Source organism: Pelecanus crispus, chromosome 6 (genome assembly GCF_030463565.1).
Source record: "Pelecanus crispus isolate bPelCri1 chromosome 6, bPelCri1.pri, whole genome shotgun sequence".
In the NCBI taxonomy this organism is placed as follows: Eukaryota; Metazoa; Chordata; class Aves; order Pelecaniformes; family Pelecanidae; genus Pelecanus; species Pelecanus crispus.
This window is the reverse complement of record NC_134648.1, coordinates 24,641,498-24,666,628: the sequence shown is the minus strand read 5'-3', so window position 1 is coordinate 24,666,628 and position 25,131 is coordinate 24,641,498. Positions and strand designations below refer to the sequence as shown.

At 41.1% G+C, this 25,131-nt stretch overlaps 1 protein-coding gene across 1 annotated transcript; it reads right to left on the bottom strand.

Annotated features, from left to right (window-relative positions):
• Positions 1-7,637: 7,637 nt before the first annotated feature.
• On the bottom strand, positions 7,638-10,833 carry RAG1 (recombination activating 1). Its single transcript, XM_009489791.2, has one exon. It carries the CDS (start codon positions 10,746-10,748, stop codon positions 7,638-7,640), a length of 3,111 nt encoding a protein of 1,036 aa, XP_009488066.1. The 5' UTR covers positions 10,749-10,833.
• Between the last annotated feature and the right edge of the window lie 14,298 nt (positions 10,834-25,131).

Here is a 25,131-nt window from a genome sequence, read left to right as displayed (position 1 = left end):
CAACACATTGTCCAACTGGGGTTACCCACCATCCGTCAGTAGTCTTTATGCATTTCAATAATTCAGCCAACTTTTTTTCTTTTTCTGTATAATTAGGGATGTTGATTTTAAAAGTTCTTTCTGGGACTAAGGCTGCTACATTTGTTGACAGCAACAGGCTGATAGTTGTCTCTTTACATTCTTCAACTGTATCTGCCCCCAATAAGATATCATCTGCATATTGTAACAAGGTAGTGGTGGTCGTCTTACCTTGCCATTGCTCCAGTTCTATTGCTAGTACATTACCAAAGATGGTGGGGCTGTTCTTGAATCTTTGGGGAAGCACTGTCCAGCACAACTGCATTTTGCATCCCATTGTATGGCTTTCCCTTTCTGAGACTGGCACGTCACACAAGCAAGCCTTCCCTTACCCAGGTTCACCTTATTTCCCTTTATAACCCCATCTGGCAGGAGATTACTCTCCCGGCTTACAAATGGGGTTACCCTTGGTAATGCCTTAACAAAACCCAGGGGCCTTGCCCTGAACTCACTGGATCAGGGGATCAGAGGATCTCCCTGAAAAGAACTTCGGTGGTGCCAGAGTCCTCTTGATCCCAAGAATCCATCAAGCATCAGATGCAGGGTCCCACCTCGGTCACCAAATTGTCACCGAAATCGGGAATAAAACTCCTTAATGCTTTCTTTCTGTATTAAGAAGCCAGCACTACTTTATTCAGTGCCGGGTGCAAGGTGGAATATTTCCACAAATCAAGCACACATACATTTGTTCATTTTGACATTTACAGATGACAGTTAACACACCATGCCTATCTAATACATAATCCCTGAACTGACTGAGCATCCTCTTCTTCCATTGGTCTGTATTTTCTCCATTTAAATTTAAAGCTACAGTGTGATTTTCATTTACTGTGCATGCTCAAAAGGGGGGGGGGGGGGTAGTCCTTTCATCCCTCAATTGAGTCAGTGGTCACAATCTCCCCCTGCCAGAATTACCTTTCCCCCAGTTACCATGCTTCAGCAATCACCCAATTTCTCAGCATCTTCTGGGGCAAGATGTTCCCTTTTATCACTCCTGACCTCACATTTGTGGCCTTCCCTTATCTTTACAACCTTCTTTGTAGCAGGATGTTTCCATTGTCAGTCCTTGAAGTTCTACCAATTTGTATTCTTTTGAGGAGGTACTCGTTAGTTTGCACTGCTAATACCCTCTTATCTGGCCTACGCATTATTTACTACCTTCCTTATTCTCAAATTCTCATGTGTTAGTTTCCACTCCTAATTGTGATCCTTTCTTAACTACTAATAACTCCTGCACTATTTCCATTTCATCCAAGAAAAATATATATAACACCTTCACCAATTTACAACAAAAGACTTCCCACAATTATTGAACTCCCCAGCAATGTCCAGTCCAAGCTTTTGCCTGTTACCTCTCCCAATTACTGTCATTACCTCAAATTCTTCAAAACCCACATTGTGTGACAAATTTGTCTGCTAGTGCGGACAAATAAAAGGATGGAAATATTTTCCAAAGGGAAAGCTTAACACTGACCTAGCAGAAGTGACATTCAGCCTGAGATAAAGCCTGGTGGCTCAGGTACTGGTGGTGTGGTTGCAGTATGTTGGGAGCATCTCTTCAGTTTCCAGAACTGACTCCTGCAGCTGCAGTGACTCCCTGAGCCCCTAGAAGCTGAAAGCAGGTACGGTCAGTATGTGGCAAGCACAAGTACACATTGCGGCCCTTTCTGATTCTTACCTGAATTGTTGTTCTTTACTTTAGGGCTGTGGCTATGAAAAAAGCAATTCACAGTCAGACTTACAATGTTCCTTATCAAGCCCATAATGTTAGTGTATTTTATGCTTGAGCTGTGCTTTTTTCAAATGTATAGTTTATTTGAGTAGGAGGGAGAAATTGTTTGGTCAAACCATGTCCCAGCCTCACAGTGAAGGGCAGTACAAGCAGCATTAAATCACAGCTCAGAGACTGTAGTCACTGCAGGAAGAAGAAGTAAAAGTAAAATATAATATTCCAGAGGACTCAAACATAAAGAGATATATGAACATCAGCCTGTAAAGAAGACACTTGACATAGCATTCAAGACTGCAGAAAGTACTTAATTCCCTGGTAATTCTGATGAAACTTTTGAGTCATGTACTTGTTAGAGCATTGATTGTCTTCAAAACCAGCTGATCAATACAAGATGTTTCTTCCTCAGGCAGGTTAGAATTAGAAGATAAAATGAAGTAGATTTGAGTGCAAAAGTAAATCTCTGTTGTATCTGCATCCAACTGACCTATGTGTTTTTTAACCACAACAAGCAGCATCATGGTTCCCAGCCACATTTTAGTAACACTATGTTCTTATTATCAGCTTTTACGAGAACAATATATGGATTTTACTGCTCTTGAAAGGTGCTTGGACCCTGAAGTACCTGATTAATCTACAGGAAAGGTACAGCACAAACTTTAGTGGTAGCACTAAAGCATGTGTCATAGTTCAGAGTGACTCATTGCACCAGTAAACCATTGAAAGGAGTGGAAATAATGCAACTGGGAGCCCAAAGCAAAAGGAAAAGATTGAATTCATATTGAAAAGGAATCTGTAAAGTTATTTACTGCTAGACTCAATTTATTAAAGACAGAAGGACTCGCTTACTACTTTTTTTTCATGATTGGCAGCTACAGCTCCCTCCATATTTGATTTCCTACCCTATCCCGTTTCAAACAAGACTAACCTCTGGGAAGGGCTTGAGCAACAGCCTCTGAAAATCAAACTCCCATTTAGTGTCTCTACTTGACCTTTGAAAATTGTGACACCAAAGCCCACTTTTTCTTTAAAAATCCAAGCCAATAACATTATAAACATTCCGATTTCTCAATACATACACATATACAGGAAGAACAGGACACTGGCCACTACCACAGATGTGCAGGACCTCCTTCAGGTGGTAGTTATTGTGTATTCCCTTGTCCACTGGCTCAGAATGCCCATCTTCAGAGGAAGAGCTGGACATTGAAAATACACCTCTTGACCTCCCTCCTGATGCTGCTAGAAAAGGTGCTAATTAAATCCTTTCTAATGTGTCTTTTTGTATTATGGACAATATTAAGCTTGATGCAGAAGCCTCCCAAACTTAGGAGTTGCAGCTGGTCAGCTGTTTGAAAATCATGCCATATTCAGTCACCTAAAACACTGCTCTGAAGAAGAGTGGTGACAGGCCTCATTATTCTTCATCTGATCCTCATTCTAATAGAAATACATGGAAAGTAAAATTCAGTCAGTTTTTACAGATTTAGGAATAAAGGAGTTAAATCATCCTAATTTACCAGGAAACTCTCTGAAGCTTGGTTTTTTGTTTTAAATGGGTTCTGTTTTTTCCATCCAACATTTTTTTATTCAAGGTCAGCTGAAAGAACTAAGTTGGTGATATAAAGTCCAGCAATTAGATGTCTAATTACCTGATTGCACAAGGAAATCAGGTAGCTTAATTTGCTCATCATTAATTCCATGCAAACCAGTTGGTTTACATAAGTCTTTTGACCCTGAGATATCATTGAAGGGAAGAAAGAAAGATTTTCTGCAGTGGAATAAAGGGAAGGTACAAATCATGAACTGAAAGGCAGATTGGGACTAATCTTTGCAGCTCAGTCTATGACGAGGAGCCAAAATTTGATGCAAAGGATGCACAGAAGCCAGTAAAGAGGCTTAACATATTAGCAGGGACATAAGAGTGCAAGGCTGATTTTAAACAAACACTGGGATGGTATTTGTAAATTAAGCAAAAGCCATTTACAGACTAAATAAAACCGGTTTTAAATTAGTTTAGTTTTCTAACCTAACCTAACCTAACCTAAGATAACCTAACCTAACCTAACCTCGTTGCCTGTGAGGAAAGGTGCTGAAAGGATTGCTGACACTCACAGAGTAATCTTCATTTGTGTTAATTTAGTGACTTCCAGCATAGAGCTGGAATCACAGCTGTCTCTGGATATTTGAACAGCCTAAATATGAAAAGCATCCACAATTTCAATGAAAAGTAAGACTGTTACCATGAAATTATGTGCATAGTTGAAAAACTGGTAAGAAACACAAAGCTGGAAACTTAAATATTTATATGACCTTTATTTTAAACATTTTCATGAATTAAGAAACTGTAATGCAGTAAGAAAAAGTAAAATAATGAAACTGTGCAGTGAGACAAAGCACAGAATTCAGTGTAGTCAGAAATTAGGATTCCGTAAATATCTAGAATTTGTTTCTGAACTACCTGACTAAAAGTCACAGCTGATTTGCTTAAAGTCAGTAGAATTATTCCTGTGAGGAAAAAAATATGTGAGATCAGAATCATGGCTTCTAACATAGTTCACAGCATTTCATAACATAGCAATTCACAATACAAAGCCCTTGAATAAAACAAAACAAAACAAGATACATAATGTGATTGTATAAAAACTACAGTCAATACAATTTCAGAACAAGAAAATCATTTATCATTAATTACTGAAGGATTTGTACCAATTATTAACATAAAAAAGAAAATGTGAAGGTTTGAAAGAGTACCATGAATAGAAGTGTCTCCATTTTTCTAAAGCCTCTTCAAAATCAAAAAGCTTAACAATAGACTGCATAACCAAATGATGCACCTGTCTGCAGTCAGAATTTGTTTGCCTTCTGATGCATGACTGTGTGCATGCAGCATTGTTATCCCTGTTTACAAAAGTTTCACTTGCAGGTACCTACCCTTTCAGTGCTGTTTGTTCTAATGAGTTCAAAACTCTCAAAGACAGTCTCTTGATTTACAGAAGATATCAACAATAGGGAAAAAGAATATTCAACTAGATTCAAGTCTAGAGAAAAGAAATGAAAAAAAATAGTAGTAGTCCTCTGTGTCAACTATCCTGCCCAGAGCTGGTAGAATGTGAAATATGTCTTGATGGCTTAATAATATTTCACAAAAGAATACTTTCACATGCTACTGCATTCCTCTGTCCCCATCCAGGCTCTGTTCAGTCAGATGAGTTACCCCAGGATATAAGCCTCATCTTGAGAAATCATACATATATGCATAAAACTTACTCAACCCTTTTGAAGACAAATCACTTGCTGTTACATCAGCAGCTTGTTAAAGTGAATTTGGAATTTGAAAATGTCAGTGGAGTCACTGAAATTACACGTGCAAAATGAACAAAGTCCAGTCTGTCACTCCAGTGGCACATATGTATTGCAATGAACAGGTCTGGATTACTTGGGGGTGAAATTCACTCCTGTGCAAAAGGCAGCAAAAACTGTATATACCACTTGAATGGAGTGAAAATCACCAGAAGGTGAGTCAAGATTGTTAAACCGGGCCCTAGGTTATTGAAGCAGAGTCAAGGATAAAACATAAGGCAATACAGTTGTCCCAAATATACATACAGAGAAAAAAGAAAAGTGTGCAACTATTTGCATAATGAAATATATGCTGACCAAAAATGCAAACTATATCTGCATTTACTACTAAAGGATGCTGTTTATACCTGATATTTATACTCCCTGGAAAACTTGTTGTCTGCATTTATTGGTGAAGAATGATACTTATGTAAGCCTGGTATTTATGCTTTATGGGAAATATTTGTTTTATTCAAAGAATTGAAAAAAACAAATTAACCTAGAAATGAACACTCGGTAAGCGTAGATGTACGTGGTACACCATACAAAAGATGCTGTAGTCCTTATGACTGCTTAGAAAAGTGTTTTAAGTAAAAGGCATTATTTGCAGCTGAAAATGTTAAATAGATAATGTTAAACTATATTTAAAAAAAATATTAAAACAAAATCCTAAATTATGGAATACTTTAAAAAACAGTATTTTGATTAATAAAATCAAAAGACAGACATAATCAGAATAACACTAATATTTGTACTAGTTACTAATGCTTAACTCTGTTTTTTCATTGTCCATAAATGGTAAATACCAGACCCTCAAAGATATAGTAAATAACATGAACAAGATACTACTAAATAAACCTCAGACCATTAATTCTTCAAGTTTGTTGTTCACTTACACTCACAAACCAACTTCTGCCACATCAAAATAAAAACAAAAAGCAGATTCTTTTAGATTCATGCTTTGATTGTTTCTGCATTTAATCTTGTTTCAGAAATATTACTCCAAACATAGTAATGCCGTAGCTACAGGTGCAAATCATAGAATCATAGAATCTATCTGAAAGGCTAGCTGATTTTGGGCTATCTCAGGTACTTTTTACTATATTTCATGAATATGTATGTCACTGAATGAAATTCATATAATTTTAGTATATGAATATTCTAAATACTGCTTCAGAAAGGCAAATACTACCAACAAAATTGTTCATCTAATATAGTACAGAGGAATGCCATCTAGCCATTGCCATAATAATGGCAGTATGTAGTAATTTCAAGACAGTTCATTGCTTTTTAACTAATCTTGTATGCCAACTGTCTTTGAGGTTAATATATATCATTCCTCTTTTACAGATTTGGAAAATGAGACTGTGAGTGTGGTTGTATCCCAGGTGTGAAAAAGCTCGGTATCAGATACAGTTGGAGCACATCAGCAGCGGTCAGTGAAATACCCTAATAGAGAAGATCAGAACACTGGCATGTATCTGATCAAGGTAATATCCATCTCCTGAGAAACAGGTCTGCTGTGACTAAAGTCACTTGGTAAAACTGTGGGCCTGCTGGTATTAATGACAATTTACTGGTGACTTCAGTAAGGCCAAGAATTCACCCAATAAAACTCTACTAATAAAAATTATACTATAAACTGAAGTCACCATAGAAATCTAAAATGCTCATGAAGCAACAAGCTACACAGCAGAGCCTGAATGTACTTTGTATAGTGAGATAACCACAAGGCACCGTAAATCCTGATTTAGGAGCACAAGTACAAGTTTGCATTTTAAAGTAAACAGACTACGATAAAAATATCTTTTAAAAATTCCAGCTACCTTTCCTATATCTTCATATAGTAAATCAGCATGGTGAAACCACCATCTGCTCCTAAGCAGTACTACAATATAAAAGTTAAATAATAATATTTTTTAAAGTTTGTGAGATCAAAGTTTGCATCTTTAGTCAGTAATTTATACAAAACTAACAGAACTTTATCCCAAAACAATTACCCAAGTGTCTCACTGATGCATCTTTACTTATAAAAGCCAAAGGACCATCAATAAAATAGTCAAACACTCTTAAAAAGTAAATAATAAAATAGTTTTAAAAATGCAAACAGAACAAATAGCCATGCTCCCTCTTTTAGCAACTGTCATAACTCTCCAGAATCATATTTATTCCAAAATGCTACTTTATATAAAAACTTGTTTACTTTGGCTTTCTCACTAATAAACACTCTAAGACCAAAATAAACTGAAGACCCTTCTTTGCAATTTGTTTCTGCTTTCATCTCACATAACAACTGGTAAATGCACCACTGCATTGCCTCTTGGAACTCCCAACAGACATGGTGTTTATTAAACTCCACTCAGCACCTTTAACAGGGAGTGTAAAAATTATCGTTTCAGACTTCCCTGTACCTCTACAGGCCTGAAGAAGAAGCTGCCACCTTGCAGGAAGACACCGTCACAAACCCAACACCAAATGCGCTTTACATTTAGAGTTCTGCTGAATCATTGCTTTCCAAGACCTCCATTGGCAAGGAGTCACCTAAACTATCCTCTGGATCAATGGTGAAGCCCTGGCTTTTTAATGTTTTATGAGCATTCATGAATTTCTGGAGGTACTTAGAGGTATATAGCCAGTGATGCTTCAAGACATCCTCCATCTCATAGCATTTGGACTGCCTGGCATTCATTTTTCTGAACCTCCTAAACAGTTTGTTTCCAGACTCATTTCCTTCACTTGCCCAGGCCCCAATGGACCCGTCTCTTTCAATGATTTCAGGAACATGAGCAAGGGTTTTGTGGAAATAATTTGTAATCTTGCCTTCATATCTGTACTTGAACTTAGTAGACAGGAGCTCAGCAAAACGCTGTGAATTGTAGCTATACTGGCACAGCAATTCTGGACACTCCTTGGCAGGGCATGAAGATCGCCACACTGGCTTCATCTTCAGATAAAGGTCCATTAGTTCTTTTAGGGCGTCGTGCCTTTCCTCACACTTTATTAATTCACATACTGCCTCTACTGTCTCTTTGGACATGAGCTTTCTAGCAAAATTTCCACTCATTCTCATCATGGGCTTCAAGTTCATCTTCTTCCTGAGGTGTTTGTCAAGAGTCAGCTGCCACCTCTTCCTCTCCTCTTTAGACACATCAGGATTCTTGTAAACTTCTCCAATCTCCATCTGAAAAATCCTGTAGAATTCTGTTGCATTGCCAATGTCACAGTGCAATGCATCTATGGAGGGAACGGTCTCAATAAAAGGTTTGGCTGAAACACCCTTCACTCTGTCACGGAGCTCATCAACAGATTCGTGATATGGGTTTGACCTCCATATTTCATATCGCTCCAGATTTTCAGCATGGCTCCTGGTTATGGAGTGGAAGACCAAATTCTGGGACGCCTCCAGGCGGGTTGCATCACACAGGGTACAAATGTAAGTGGAACCTGAGGCCTCCAGCCCTTCCACTTCCCGCACGAGTTTCTCATCATAGCCTGTACCCCTAAAGATGAATTTGAATGTTCTCAGGATGCCTCCCATTTCAAGCAGTAGTTCACTGTTTTTCATAGCCTCTCTTTCTGCTATGAGGGGGCTCAGGATTGCCGTCAGAGTTTCATGATCCGATTCGTCAGCCAGCATAAGGCACAAGGGCTTGCAACATAACTCTGAATTGGGCTTTACTTCTTCAAAGATCCTCTTGCTTTCATTCCCATGTGCTATAGCAATGTTCATGACTGTGAAAGAAAAGCGAACAGCCTTCTCTGGGACAGCAGGCCCACTTCCATGCTTCTCGCTGACATCTCCCATTCCATCACAGGACTCTTTTATTACCACAGTGAAGGGACCACTCAAATAGTCATCCAGGTTTTTTGCTTTCATGCCTTCCAAGATCTCGTCCTCCATGTCCTTTAAGGCACAAACCAAGGCTGCATCATATCGAAATCTCTTTGCAATTGTGTCTACTGGGTAGTCATCAATTGAGAGTGGCAATCCTGATAGTCCATCTATAATTCCCACTTCTGTGTCAGTGGATACATTCTTCAAGGGAGGTTTCCACTCGAATGGATGATAACCTGGTAGGAGAGCTTTTTCAGCAGTGCGAAGAGCATGCAAAGGCTGGAAGATCTGCCTCCCAGTGACAGCTTTTACTGTTCTATACATTTTATGATATTGGCTACAGCTGAGAAACGTGTTGATTCGGATTGCCAGGCAGACAGCAGGGTGAAGTCCAGATCCCCTGCCTTGCATTATAGCCTCCAATTCATCTGCTTGTCTGTGTTCATTTTTTGCTCTTAAAGCTAGCAGGAACAAAGTCATGCACACAGCCTTTATATCGCCACCCTCTTCTTTCTCAGCAAAAGCCTTGACTTGACGTTTCAGTTCTCTCAGACGATGTTTCTGAGCTCTCCTGGTCAAAGACAGGAGATGCTGCCTCGGTCGGCCACCTTTATTTATGTGGCTGTAGAGCTCTCTATCTTTCATCTCCTTGTGGCTGGAGAGGTGTTGGCCATATTTTCCATGCAAGATCTCTTCATCACATTCCTTTACAGGACATCTTATACCCAGGCTATCAAGGATGTTCAGGAAGGATTTCACTGGGGTTACCAGATCAGTGGGGAAGCACGGATACCAGCAGGAGGGGCAATAGCTGCCCATAACCTTGATACATTTAAGGATGCAAGTTCTGCAAAACAAGTGTCTACATGTTGTTTCCACTGGATCTGCCAAAATATGCTCACAGATCTGGCAAGAGATGGATTTAATGAAATCTACTGGGTAATCAACTGCAAGCAGCTTGGTGCTGAGATGTATGTTCTTGCAATTGACAATGCCTTTCATTAAGTTTTTGTTGTTTATCTGTGCTTGGTTCTTTACACCTCTGTTTATTCGAGCACGTTCTGCAATAGTCTTCACACGTTTGCCGTGTTGTACACTGGGTGGCTGGCTTTTTCTCTTGACTCCCCCACTGGTAGTGTGGCACACATCACAGTTTGGGGAGTGGGGTTGCCACTCCATTGTGCTGTTCCTAGGAAAATATACTTCACATGGAGTATTACTGAATTTTCTATTGATAATACTCCAGCAGTTGTGACAAAATCGAGTGGGATGGATAGTATCAACATCCCCTCGCACATCAATCTTAAAAACCTTAGCAATAAGATCTGGCCAAGAGGTTGCTTTTTTCTCTTTCTTTCTCAGAAGCCACAGAGTTTCATCATCCACCGGCCCATGCACTGGATGAGTTCTCTTGTAACAATCAGTTTTAAATGAAACTCCACAGATGCGGCAAAGTTGCTTCAGATTGTTCTGATGAGCTGTATTGTCTTGTATTTTCATGTCATTGGCATCTTTCTCAAGTGCCTGTCTATTGCCGATTAAGTCCATCTTTTCTCCTCTTGGCACTGCTTCATCTTTACGCAGTATGATTTCTTTGTTTGAAGAGGCAACCTCTTCTGCCTGATCTTTGTTTATGTGCTGGCTGTCATCAGAAGGCATTTTTTCAAGTGATCTTACTTTAAACAGCTTGAATTTCCATTCAGAAAATTTTGTATACGGATGCTGAATTTCTTCAGGCAGGTCCATTTGTGATGCTACTGACATCTCCAATTTGGCAGAAACCAGATCACCTGAGAAAGAGAAAGAAGCTCTAAGTTAGCTTTTCTTCCAAAATTAATAATAATGCCATGGTTCTTTAATAGAACAGTTCTAATCACTTTAACTGAGAAATGCTTTGGAAGTGAGTTACTTGTCCAAGACACCTACTGAATTGAGAGGTCCAGACATGGCTGTCCACTCAGTATCTCACATAAGTACCCAAATGTGTTTTGACTTCAATCCTGAGGTGTCCACATGTCTATTAGATCACCAATGCACCTTACATAAAGCTGTCAGTCATCCAGTACAAATATCCAAATCTGACCCTTCCTTCTTATACCTGACTGAGCTTACCATAAGTAAAGCAACTACAGACAATGGAATTCTGAAAGTTTGGTGACTTTTTTATACAAAACGGAACTCAATTGGTGTCTGAAAGATAGAATTTTGTCTGCCTCATGCTATATTATCTAAATCAGTAAGACCACTGCTCTCATACCACTTGTTAGTCCTTGATCTGATCTGAAGTGTCTAATACATACCATTCTAGATGAGCAGAGCAGCACATACTACTCGATCCCAGTGTAGACTTCATGCAGGCCCCAGTTTTGTAAGGTACTTTAGCATGTGCTTAATGAATGTGAGTAGCTCTATTAAAGCAGGAGGAGTGTATCCTCTCTTGATGCAAAGCACTATAGTCCCCTGGACTCTAAAGGAGATATGGCAATTTATACTGGCTGCAGACTTGCTCTAGAGAGAATATTCATACATTGTAAGTTAGTCATCTGTTTAAGCACCCTGCTGAGAACTCTCTCTGTAAGGATTACGCGTATTGGAAAGCTGAAAATGTCTGTTCAAATTTGACCCCAATTTTAGCTTTCATAGAGATGCAGCCAAAAGTAATATCAATGTGGTTGCCATGGAAATATGGTATTGTATAAAAATAAATACAAGACTTTCACCTCAAACACTGAAACATTTTGCTACTGCATCAGACTTAGAAAACAAAATTGTGTAGATACAACAACAACAGTGACTAACCTATTTTTCATTACCTGGCTATGAGAAGTGCACAAAGTAAACAAACAGCATAGAGAAGATTCAGTTATATTTTCTGATTTATTTTGGTTTTACTGATCTGGTTGGTGTGAGCAATAAAAATGAGGAAAACTATACATTAGGACTATATACTAGAACTAGAAATGATGTGGTTTCGTTAATTAATTACATCGCCACTTAGCAATTCACGTAACTTGCTAGAAAACTCAGTTCAGTGTCTATTCAGAAGGTGTCCTTCAAAAGAAATACATCCAAGTCATGGTCTAAAACGGTGATGCCCAGGGTGCTTCTGAGATTATTTCCTTTATAACCTTTGAATAAAGCATCATTTCAGTATAGTCTTTCAGAGTCTGTTGGGAAAGGGCTGCATACTTTGATTAAGTTCCAGATCCAGAATGACAGTCTGCTCAGCTCTTTCCTTAAGAGCTGTGTTTAACTTCAAAATCATTCATTAGGCCTTGGCAACTAAAATTTAGGTTTGTTTTCTTCCCAGCTTCTCTTCATTTCATCCCACTGAGAACAAGCTGCCCATACCGCTGTCCCCATCTGCCTGCATTGCTCCATCCAGCTGCCTATACTGCTAAATATCTCTGTCTGCTCTGCAGTCCCCTGCTGTCCATCACCAATCCAGCTTGGCAACATGCTTGCTTGTATTCTGCTTTTCATAGATCTGCGATGTGCAGCTGTGCCCAGATGTATTCAGAGCATTGCTACTGTCTTGCTTTCTTAGCTGCATCCTGTGGCAGACTTGGTAAAATCTATACACTGAGCAATAACTCGTTTGCCCCTGAATAGTCCTGTGTGCCTGTTACCTGCAGAGTAATTGAATAGCTAGTTGCCCTATACTATCTGCACGTCCTTTGCTTCTACATAACACCTTATGCAATTGTGTGTAATTTCACCATCTCCAGCAGCACCTTCAGGATCCCTTAAAGCATGAGCAATGCCTCCTCAGGGCTGTATCTAAACCATTGTAAAGAAACAGCCGGCACCAAGTACATTTAGAGCAAAACATTTAATACTTTCTCTACTCTTCTAACCCTTTGACTAAGTGCCACCGTAGTGCCATACTCATCTCCAAACCCATGACCTAACTCTTGCTATTAATTGCCAACTCCAATGAATCAGACAGGGTTTATCCCTGCTAAAGAAAAGTTCAGGCGTTCTGTTCTTTTTTTTCTCTTTCATTGAACATGCCCTGGAAGAAATGAATGACAAAGAAGCCCTCTCAGGCCACCTGACCTTTGCCTTCTGCAGTAGATAATTGTTGCCAACAGGCTGCTCATCAAACACTTTGAATTGCCTAGCTCCCAGGCAGTGGAGATTTCAGCTGCTCTCTTGAGAGAGCTAGAAATATTCCCAGTGCTAGGAATATTTCCTGCTACTCATGCTAAATTTGCCTGGGTTCTGTTATTCTAGCTGGGGGTCACACTGAACTATCTTTCTTCTCCCTGCCTACCCCACTCAGATTCTTACTGAGTGAACCCCAGGCATGAACCCCCAGCCATGGTTATTTAATCCACTGTGACAGCTCTGTTAAGTATCACCTCTTTTTATCTTGAAAAGGGAAAAGAAATCCCTTTTCTTCCCAGATCACAATATTTCATACATTTCTGAAGATGAGCAAGATTGCAGTACTTCTACTCACATCAAGGAAGACCTTGCTTTATAGATAGTCTCACCAAAATGAACAGAACAACCTCTGAGGTGACAAAGCAGATATAAAATAAAATCATTGATCTGCACATTAAACCAGGAAAAGGAACCAACACTTGGATGTCCTACAAGCATCTGGGATGCTGTCATTAGTACTGCCAGCCTACCTTTAGCTCACTGTCAGTTTGTAGAGCTGCTGCTATGTCTGCCCAGTTTGCTCCAAATATCAAGCTTGCTTGCTCTCTTTCCTGCGTGCTCTCACTCTTTCTGTGTTCCCTCTGCTTTTTAAAGACACTGCAGTGCTGTTTATCTCACTTATCCCTGTCCCTCCGAGCTCCCAGTACCACCCTGGTGCTAACCACAGGTTACTTCAACTAAACACAATACAGAACTCTCAAATCCAGGTGGCACCTGGCAATTTATGAGGCTTAACCACAAAATTCATATAAACAAGGTCTTCTTGTGTGAGACTCCTGGGCTCTGAGATAAGTATGCATACTCTCTCTGAGGAGCACCTGCACTGTTTTTTTTACACAAAGTTTTGCATTTGGCTTTCTTCTTTATAGTTTCAGAGCTGGTTTCTTCACTGTTAACTCTCAGAGAGGAGAACCTGGCGTCTGGTCACACCACTGTCCCACATCAAAGCTATTTCATCAAAGGCCAATGGCCTGCTTCCTCAAGCCAAGCTTCTGGGGTTTGGGTGAATTGACAACAGAGGTCAAGCAATGTCCTTTCTTCTGATACCACTATTTAATTTTCAAGGATATTACCTCTTTGGTGATGTACGTCCAGGGTCTTGAAGGCCCTGGGCAGGGTGGACAAATCAACAATATAAAAGCTAGCTATATACATACTGAGTAACTGGTAGATACTACACCAGGTATAGGCCACAGGTAGCCACAAACAGTGGGCAGTAGAGTCTCTTTTCTGGAGAAACCTGGTTAAACACCCATGCTTAGTTTGCACAGAGCAACTGTCTCAAAAACTGACTCCAAGTGGAAAGAAACCAAATTCTGTCACACAACAGCACCCTGAAAGTTTTCAGTCTCCACACATAACATCGTGCAAAAATTCTAGAGATCCGTCAAGTCCTTCCAAATGTGAACATAAGCTCACACTCCAGAAGTAGGAATTCGCAATAGCAGCATAACTACATAAACACCTACCCAAGCACTTCCCTTTCTCAGGAGACTTTGTGATCCTACAGGACTCAAATCCATTTCTGACTTGCACACTCTTCCCTGACAAGGTGGCTATGAGGGAGGCCGCTGTGCTTTCACTGCAGCTCAGGATCTCCCAGTTAATGTGGCTCCTACCTGACAGCATCTTACATGACACTGATGGTAGCCAGAGGGAAAATCAGCAAAAGTTGTCATATTTGGCATTTGCTATAGCTAAAAGAGGTGAAAGGATTCCCTCTCTATTATCCACTCTGATCTTACAATGCTTCCAATTCTTAGAATCATAGAATCATTTAGGTTGGAAAAGACCCTTAAGATCATCAAGTCCAACTGTAAACCTAACACTGCCAAGTCCACCACTAAACCATATCCCTAAGCACCACATCTACATGTCTTTTAAATATGTCCAGGGATGGTGACTCAACCACTTCCCTGGGCAGCGTGTTCCAATGCTTGACAACCCTTTTGGTGAAGAACTATTTCCTAGTATCCAATTTAAACCTCCCCTGGCACAACTTGAGGCCATTTTCTCTCATCCTATCACTTGCTGCTTGGGAGAACAGACCAACACCCACCCTGCTGCAACCTCCTTTCAGGCAGTTGTAGAGAGCAATAAGGTCTCCCCTCAGCCTCCTCTTCTCCAGACTAAACAACCCCAGTTCCCTCAGCCGCTCTTCACAGGACTTGTTCTCTAGACCCTCCACCAGCTTTGTTGCCCTTCTTTGGACACGCTCCAGTCTTTCTTGTAGTGAGGGGCCCAAAACCGCACACAGTATTTGAGGTGCGACCTCACCAGTGCCGAGTAGAGGGGGATGATCACTTCCCTAGTCCTGCTAGCCACACTATCTCTGATACAAGCCAGGATGCTATTGGCCTTCTTGGCCACCTGGATACAGTGCCAGTTCATATTCAGCTGGCTGTTGAGCAACAACCCCCGGTCCTTTTCTGCCAGGCAGCTTTCCAGCCACTCTTCCCCAAGCCATTCTTGTAAGATGATGTCTTGGAGAAGTGGTTATTCCTGAGTCTGTGTGCCACACAAGAGACCAACAGTTCCTTAATAACCAAGTGTAATGATTCATGCCAAAGCAAGTAATGAATGGAGAAAGTAAACTAAGTATGTATGGTGTATGCAATGCATGGAGAAAGTAAACAAAGTTTGAGGCCAAACCCTGATATCCTTGCTCAGATTCTGACTCATGCAAAACCCTATGTCAAATAAATCCCAGTCAGAAACAACTGAATGGGAGTGTCAGGATAAGGTGGAACAGAAATCGCAGAAGTTATTCCAGGCCAGGGCAGTGTGGGACAAGGATGTCATTGCTGAGGCATTTATAGACCTCTGAGAACACTAAATGGCTAGGTCCTGAGCCCAGTTCTTCTGCTGTCCTTGTTTTGCCTGGACTTCCTAACAACCTGCCTATTTTTACCATTCACTCCCTGGCATTTGGAGACACCTTTTCAAAAACATATCAGATCGGGCTGCAATACCAGATATCAATCAAAGTCACTCTTTGCAGTCACATACTAGTTTCCTCCCTTATCTTGAAATGGCAGATGCAGCTCCCTGACAAAATGCATTGTTAGTATTGAGGGATTTGGGTCTCTGAAAAGTAGTTTAGCAAATCTCTCCCTCTGGGATGCTTATTCAAAACTTCACCCAGGTAGCCAGCTACCTGCCCCATTCCCCCGGGAGCCTGAGTTGTTATGCAAACAGTGCTGTACAGGCAGCAGCTTGGCTATCAAAGGAGCCACATGAGCAGCTGTAAACCTATTCAAGTGCTTTACTTGCAAAGTACCCAGGAAATCACCTTGAAAACATACTGTCTTGTAGAGATACTGCAGGCAACTGAAGGTTTTAATTGATCTCGAATTTCTACAGCTTTGGGTGTTTTTTATGTCTGTATGAGCATAATTGCTCAGCAGTTTGAGTGGCACAGATCGAGTAGTGGAAAATGTTTTCCCTGTGCAACTGGCACCACCGAGTGGAGAAAAGCATTTTTGCATTGATTTCTTCCCATAAACCATACAAGTTTGGAAACTACTCCGAATAAAGGCATTTCATTTACACGTGGAATAAAAACTCCAGATAAGTTCCTTGAATTATAATTTAAATGGGCTGGACATCAGTGCTCTGGGTACTTGCATCTGTAGATTACTAAAAATAGTATTTTTCAGCCATAGAAAACTCTCCATCTAAGGATATGTGTTTTACAAAGCTCTGTAATGATAAATTTCCTCATTTTACAGCTAATGAAAGTAACATACAGTTTGTTCACTTGGCAGGAGAAAAAGGATAGCTCTGAAATTCAGCCAGCTGTCCAGGAAAGGGTCCACAAACTTTTAATTTTTTTATTTATTCTTAATATAACTATTTCTTTATTGTGGTACTTTGGAGCCCTATCTGATGACCCAGCTATCTCTCTCCTCTAACTCTTAGCTTCCTGGCAGGTCCTGACAAAAACTGTAAGTATGTTTTGGACAAAAGCAGTGCTTGGAGTGGTGTGTTAGGGTCTGGATGAGCCTCTGCTGCAGAAGCAGCACCCTGCCTGTGCCTGGGAGCTTAGCACTCGGCGGGAGAGAAGCAGTTTAGCGACGGCACCAGCCCCTGCTTTCTAGCTCCCAGGGAGCACGGCGCACAGCCAGAGACACTGAAAATCACTGGAAAACTGTGGCCTCACAACCCCCCCAGTGGAAGTGTTTGTTAGATTTAAATATGTGTTAGTCGGAGATTCTTGCCAAGAAAACCGTGCAAACAACCCAAATTCCCCTTGTTCGTTAAGGAAATGAAGCTGTCTCTACGTTTGCACTGTCCTGGTTTTTCACTTCCTTAAAATTGCCCGTTGTCACAAGCCACCGGGAAAGGTTAACCTCAGCGCTTGCCCTGAGGGAGGTAGGGCACCTTGCTTTAGCTCCTGCAGGAGTCCCCTTGGGTCAGTTGAGGTTGAGACAGAAGATTGTTTCTATTAAGAATTTGTTTTACATTGAGAAATGGCTTTTTTGCGAATCCCAAGCCATTTGCAACCCTCCCTCCCCCCCCCCCCCCCCGCGCCCCAACCAGCTTTCAATGCCTCATTTTTAATTGCACTCACAACAGAGCTGAGTGAATCCTGAGATGGTTATTCATAAAAGCATCAGCAGCACGGAGTGAAAACTGGTATGGCGGTAAAATTCACTGCTGACGCAAAAAATGGTGACGGTTTCATTGACTTTTGATGAAAGGGACGACAACTTCACTCAGATTTCAGCAGCTTTGGCGAGGCTGCCCACTCCGGCGTATAGAGATGGACGCCGGCTCCTCATAGGGACGAAACCCTCCGGCTCCCGCAGCGCGGGGCAGCTCCCAGGACCTGGAGCGCTGCCCCGCGGGCCGGGCCGAGCGCCTGGGCCGACCGCCCCGCCCCTGCTCTGCCGCCGTTCCCCCTCCGCGGCAGCAGGGGGCGCTGCCGCGGACGTGGCGCCTCAGTGCGCCCCGCTTGGTCTGGGCGACCGCCGCCCCGGTGCCTCCTGAGGAGAAGGCGGAAGCGGCGCCCGGCGGGGAGCGGGCGGCGGGGCCGCGGGTCGGCGGTGAGTACGGGCGGACGGGCCCCGGGGGGTGGTCGAGAGGGGCGCTGCCGGAGGGCGGCCGGCCGGCCGGCCCGCCGGGGCCTGCGGGTGGAGGCTGCGGCAAGGCCGGCGTGCGGCGCTGCTGCGGCGGGGGTCGCGGCGGGCCTGGCTCGCCGGGCTCTGGCAAGCGAGGGGCCTGCCGGGGCTCCGCCGGCGCGGGCCGCCGCAGGTGTGTGGCGTGTCACGGCGTTCGGCGCGGAGCGTTTTCCCACCCGGGCCGGGGCTGGCGGCTCGGGAGCGGAGCGCGGTCCTCGCTGCTGGGCGGAGCCACCCTCCCGCTGAGCCCGAGGCCGGGCGGACCGCGGCGCGTAGCCCTACGGCCTCTTCCCCGAGAGCAGGGCTCGGCGTGTCGCCTCACGCGTGTGTCGGTCCGGGGACTTGCCGGTGAGGAGGGCCTGCGTTAGAGGGCGGTTACTCGCGTTGAGGCACGCCAGCCTGCGCTCCTCCGAAATTGAAACTGTGCCGCGGTCTGCACGGCGAGCTTAGCAGCTGTAAGCCGGCCGTGCCTGTCAGCGGCAGGGGCTAAGCGTTACGCTGGTTTACCGCGGGAGTGAGAACCTGGCTGGAACGACTTTCTCTTGCCTGTTAACTGTCCGGGCTGTGCCATCGGACAGCTGTAGGAGCGTTAGCAATGGGTAGCTTCCGAGTTGTAGTCAAATTGTTAGTTCCCATGCAACCTCGAGTACGTCACCTTAAAAGTGGGCTCTTTTTCTAACTGTGAAATGGAGATAATAAAGTCTTCGGAAACATGTTAAAGGTCTGTAAATATAATTTGCAAGAGAGGTTACTGTTTCTAAAACTATTTTCTAGTAGAGACGGGCAGTACTTAATATTTATGGTAAATTTATTAACACGAGTAATAAGTTATTACTTCAGTAGTGCTTTCCATCAATTTCATCTGTTTTAGATAGGTCACAATGAGTCTTTTCATACTTAAATGGAAATCTCAGCTGTAGGTGGGAGGAAAGTGTTCTAATTATATTTCTTATACCCAGTACTTAAAGTTAGCCGAAAGTATTTCCCTGTGTTTGCCTCTGACAAGTTCTGCATGCTGTAGAGCTACCCATGAGTTGTGTAGATTTTGTTGTGTCTTAGATACCATTGACAGAATGATGAAGAAAGTACTGATTTGAAGCTTTTGGTGAGGGAGAAGTAGGAAAGGAACACAGGGAGGCAAAGTTACTGGCTGCACTAATAGCTTGTTTAGCATTTTACCCTGTGTTCATCAGCTGTGTCAACACTTGTAAGCAAACTGCTTTGTCTTTCCATAGTATGAAAGGTCCATGAAACTAGTCGCACTAGTATCAGAAGGAAAAAAGGTCACAGAACTATGCTGATACAAGCACTTGGATTATTTTCATGGCAGGTATCACTTGGGGCATAATTCTTCTGCATGTTCCACAATACCTTCAGCTTTTCCCAGCAGCTAAGGATCTGTGGAGCTCACTCAGGCTCTGTTGAATGAGAAGTCATCAAGACATAAATGGCTTTTTAAGTTTTGTAGTATCGCATCACTGCAATCTTGCTTGCTATTTAAAAAATGTGCTACTATATTTAAAAAGGCAATGCACGCGATAGATACTTATGCTGATAGAACTTCAGAATGAGAAAATGTCTGAGGTGAACATGATTTTTCTTCACTTGTTGAACTTTCATGAGTTTAATATGTCAAGAAGAGTAACGTTGGTATTTCAGTAGCACAAATTAGCTAAACAACTATTAAAAAGTTTTAGATCCAGACTGTGAAAACTAATGATAAAGGATGCTGGGTATAAAGCATGTCAAAAAGAAAATAAAAGTAAATGTAAGGTAGAGTGAAAAGGAGAAATGTTTTAGTTGTTTCGGAATGAGTGCTTAATTCACTGTTTCTTTTCCCAGGGTCTCAAATCGTTTTACTAATGCCAGATACAAGCTTAATGCTTGTTGAGGTAGATAGTAATTAAACCTAGCCTGGAGACTGTGCCTTGCGGAAATGACAGTTGTTCATAGCCATTCTTCTCCCCGCCTCTTTTTGAAGTACTTTCTGTCCTGATGTTTACTTTGTCCCCATTATGGCAGCATCTTAAATTCTCTGCAGATCTACTGAGGGATATAGAAAGGCACAATGCGTATCTCGAAGTGTTCTCAGTGTGCAAAGGGAGAGCAGAGGCCAAAGAGAGCAGAGTCTCTGCCAAAGAAAAGAATTAAATAGTATTGTTCTTCTCACTAACAGTGCTTTCCTTGTATTTGTTAATCTGAACAATTCACAGTGAAGTGTCTCTAGAAGCTAACAAATTGAAGAAAGGTTTGGGGGATTTTGGTTTGTGTTGGTTTTTTGATTATGGAAAAACCCATGGAATATTTTGGTGTTAAATATAGTGTAGTGCACTTCCACTGCTCACTAAAATTCTGTTTGTTTTGATATACTTAAATAGGATAAAATAGGAACATAACTGGGAATATGCCACCATCTAATCTCCTAAGTAACACTTAAGCATAAAAATACATATGTGATTAAAGCCTGACAGCATTCTCTCCAAGCAAAGAGAAATCACCTGGAAAGCTTCAGAAACCCCCAAAGGCCGCTCTGCTCCAGTGGCAGGAGGTCTTGATAGTGTCTAATGAGCTTTTAATATCATCATTTGATTATATTTGCCTCAAACAAAAATTCTTAAGTCTTTAGGTTCACATGTTAAAATGATAAGTATAGTGGTTATCCAAAAGACTTGGAAGCCTTAACAGTTGCTGCTATTAGGAAAAAAAGTTGGTATCTCAACAAAATGTTTGCAACATGCTTGCAGGCTTTTACAAGAAACCAGAATTTGTTTTTTGCAGTTACAAGTTCTGCCTGAATCTCCTATTGCTTTGGCTTGTGTAGCTACTTGATAGCTTTGAAATTAAAGTTTTATAGGTATTAATTAAAAGGAACTTGCATCATTTTATATGTTCTGCCTGGATGAGGCCACAGTGATGATAGTTACAAACCCTCATAATGCAAACACACAGTGCTTATCAGTTGTCAGTAGACCATTGATTAATATGCCTGGGAATTAGTGTTGCAAGTATTGCTTCATAAACAAATTATCCAAAGTCACTCCACTGGTCTGTCAGTCCCATGACCCAGAAATCTATATGCACAAAACTGTTCTCAGTGAGGCAGAAGAAGAAGAGAGAAAAGTTTGGCCAGTTTTTCTGTCCGTGTGGCATTGAAGGCATTTGCCCTGCTGGCTGTGTGCTGGTGAAACTGCAAGCAGATTAATTATGTTTGTGAACTTCAAGTAAGAAAAGGGATTTGAAATAATCTTCTGTATTGATTTCCTTATTTATATGGCTACTCAGTGTGAATTTTCTAGAAAAGGGCTTATGGAAATTAATTGTATTCAATACTTACTGATTAATATTCAGAATTTTCTATTTCATTGTTAACTGATACACGCTCTGTAAAGTGTTCCTTCACCTTTGCCAAATGCTCGATGGTATCATTTCATATTTCAGTATAAAGAGGATACAATGCCTACTTTTATTTCCTCCTTGTTACTCTAATTATAGTGTAGTTTTCCAGGCAATCTGAAGATATCTTCTGGTACCAGTAATATTTTTTGATTTAGAGAAGTTTCTGAATTAATCCTGTGGCTCTTTGGAGCATGAAAATCTGTGAAGTTCTGCCTAAACTCTATTGTACTATGGGACTTTGCAAATCAGAGTACTGAGTTTTGTTGCGTGCATTAATTTAAGGAATGGGTGGGTTTTAATTCTGTTTTGAAGTTGGCTTTGTCAATCATAAGGTACATTATTCTTGCAGGAGTTTGCTTTTCTGGTCTGACTGTGCTATCTCGTGTCAACCTTATCACTTTGTAATGCAACACTGTAAATAGCAACATAGTACAGGTTACTTACAGAAGAAAGGTTTCATTATGGTTTAATCTTAAAGTTGGAAGAGTAGTATGGGGACTGCCTGTAGTCTTAACTGTGTCTTTTTTGGGGCATGAAGATTTGATCCTTAGGGCATTCCAGATTTCTGCAGAACAAATAATGATTAAACAAATTCTGTCCATTATCATTTGGCCTGGAAAGCACCTTCCTTTCTGTTGTGAACAATACAGCTATTGCCTTGGAGAGACAATTAAAAGGTTGATTAAGAGACAAAAAAAAGGTTGATTAACCTTTGCGGCCCCAAGGACTTTGGGTACCTCGTGTGTGTGTGTGTGTGTGTGTGTGTGTGTGTGTGTAAGCTAAAACCCATTACCTGTCTACCCGGTAAGTCTGATAGGACTTACTAGCTCTAGAAAAGGGCATTTCAGCTGCATTACCAAACATAGTTTTAAGGCTTTCTTTGCCTGAGAAACTTCACACTAGCAAAAACAAGAATTACCATGTAATGATGCAGTTTAATTCAGTTGTTCTCGATTTGAAGGCTGGATGTTGTCCAAACAAAAAAAGGTCATTGAGCAGGCTACTATAAACTGTTTAATGTATTAAACTACCAACATCAAAAAATGGATAAATTCTAAAGGCTGTGGTGTAGACAAGGTATTATAAATTAGTATTTGCATATTGTACTTGTATTTGACACAATTTTGTTCAGTATAGCGGAAGAATAACTATTATCACTAGGAAGAAAAACTGATGTGGTTTTGAGGGGATGTTTGTTAGGTTTTACTTCACTGGTAATCTATTTCATAATCAAAAAGAAAGAGTAGCAATTTGATATGAGTTTTGGGGTATATACTGGTTTGGGTTTTAAAATCCATCCTCTTCTAGCCTGAAAATTTTTTGCATTCCCCAGGGGAGGAACATGCAAAACTTGCTACAGTAGGCTCACAAATTGTCTGCTCCACCTTCATGAGGGGAAAGACCTGTCATCAACATTTGAAGTATACTCTTTTTTAATTGGTTTTGCTCTAGCACTGCTGTGTTCAAGAAGATTGAATCTACGTTCTTACTCTTGGAGAGTAAAATAAGTGCCACAAGAAACAGAACTAATTCTTACTACAGTAGTTACAACTTGTAGAGGAATTGTTTTAAACTGTGGTGGAGTAATCAGGCCTCAGTTAATGGTCTGAGTAACAGCAGTGTGGATTTTGATTTGGAGAATTGTGCCTTGCCCCACAGCTATAAATACATGTGGAGGAAGTGGGCTTTTCCTCACAGATATGACGAAATGGGTAAGAGTAGTAGGAGGAATCATATCTTATATATAACATTAATAAAATTAAAAATCTGGCTCTTAATCACCTTGTTTAAGTTGCCTTTTTGTTCCTGAATTTCCCTATTTAAAAAGAGGAGCCAATGATACTTACACTTCTTTTTTTATGAACCCCTTGGTCATGTGCAGACAGAAAGCTCCATGTGGGAGTGGAGTGTATCACTGAATAAGGGGATTTTTGTGTGAGACTGGGATGTTGACTGGTTGCAGTGACTCATTCATTAAAATTACTCTGGTATAGGATTTTTGTTTCTGTAAACTGAATGTACATACCTGCTATGTGTGTAGAAACAATTTAAACGGGCAAAGAGAACACCACTTGCACAGCTCCTAAATCTACAAAGTGTTCAACTATCGAGATTATACTGAGTCAGATCCTGTTTTCTTCCTTATAAGAACAATATTTCAAAACTTATGTTTTTTTTTCCTAGAAACAGCCCAAGGGAAGAGTCGTGCACTTCTTTACAATTAACGTGACAGCTGAATTTGGGTAAAGCTATTCTATTTTCCTCTTTGCAACTTCCTGAATTCCTTTGTGACATTGCTGAAGGGATATATGTTCCTCTTCCCCTTCTTAGTCTCACTAAATATACCCTTGTGGCTTAGAATAATGTGAATTTTTCAGTCCTAGGCTGGTCTGTGGATTCTGATATCCTGCATACCAACATTCCCACTTCATTGGCCCAACTTAGTTCCTGTGATTTTTCATGAAATATGGCCTGTGGACTAATCATCCTCTGCAGCAGCTGTTAAGTAAAAGTTACGTTAGTTTAACAACGGAAACAAGGGGTTTTTCCTCCAGAGAAAAGCTACCTACTGATTGGCGGTCTAAAAAATCTTTCTGTCACAGAACATCTTTCTCAGCATTGATTTTTCTGCTTCCATTCTAAGTCACTAGGGGAGCTGCTCAGTTCCATGGGATTAAATTGATCATTGTCGGACTATTCCTGAAGCAACTGCTGAGAATTTCCTTGGTGTTTAGTTTGTATTGCTGATGTGTTTAGGAGCCTTGATTATAAAGCCTGTTGTGGTAGATAATGTGTAGGGATAATACATGGGGGCAGAGAACAGGAGTAGAAGTAACATCACTCCTTGGATGCAGTTCCAGACAGCGCTGCTATAGAGTTATTTCTGCATAAACATAAAGTGAGCATTGCTGGCCAGTTCACTACAACTTTAAACTGTCAAACTGTACTTTGACACTCTGTACCTTAACGATATTTTGGAAATGTCAGGAACCCTACTCTTCAGACACTTCTCATACCTCTGCGTACCTGGGCAAAATAGAAAGTCACATATTTAAACAACAGAATAAAAGTTCTGTTTTGATTCTAACTGTAACTGACCTAAATGTGGTAACTTGTGTGTTTGGTTTTGTTTGGTAGATCTGCCTTTTTTCTTTTTTTTTTTTTTTTTTTTTTGGTCTGGATAACTGGAAGAAAGTGTCTTATACACTGTTAGCATGGGCAGTATTGCTAATTGTTGATTATGTAGGAGGCCCAAAGTGCATTTCTGTAATGTTGCATGTGTTCAAAATATATTTCCAGTAAACACTAGTTGAGGCTTTGTGTGATTAGTATTTCTGTTGATGTAATCTTCAGGTGTCATATAATAAGTACCTGAATAAAACTACCTGTATGTCCTCCTCCTATCCATGAACATTTTGTTAAAATTACTTGTGATGTTCAAATTCTGGTAAAGGCAG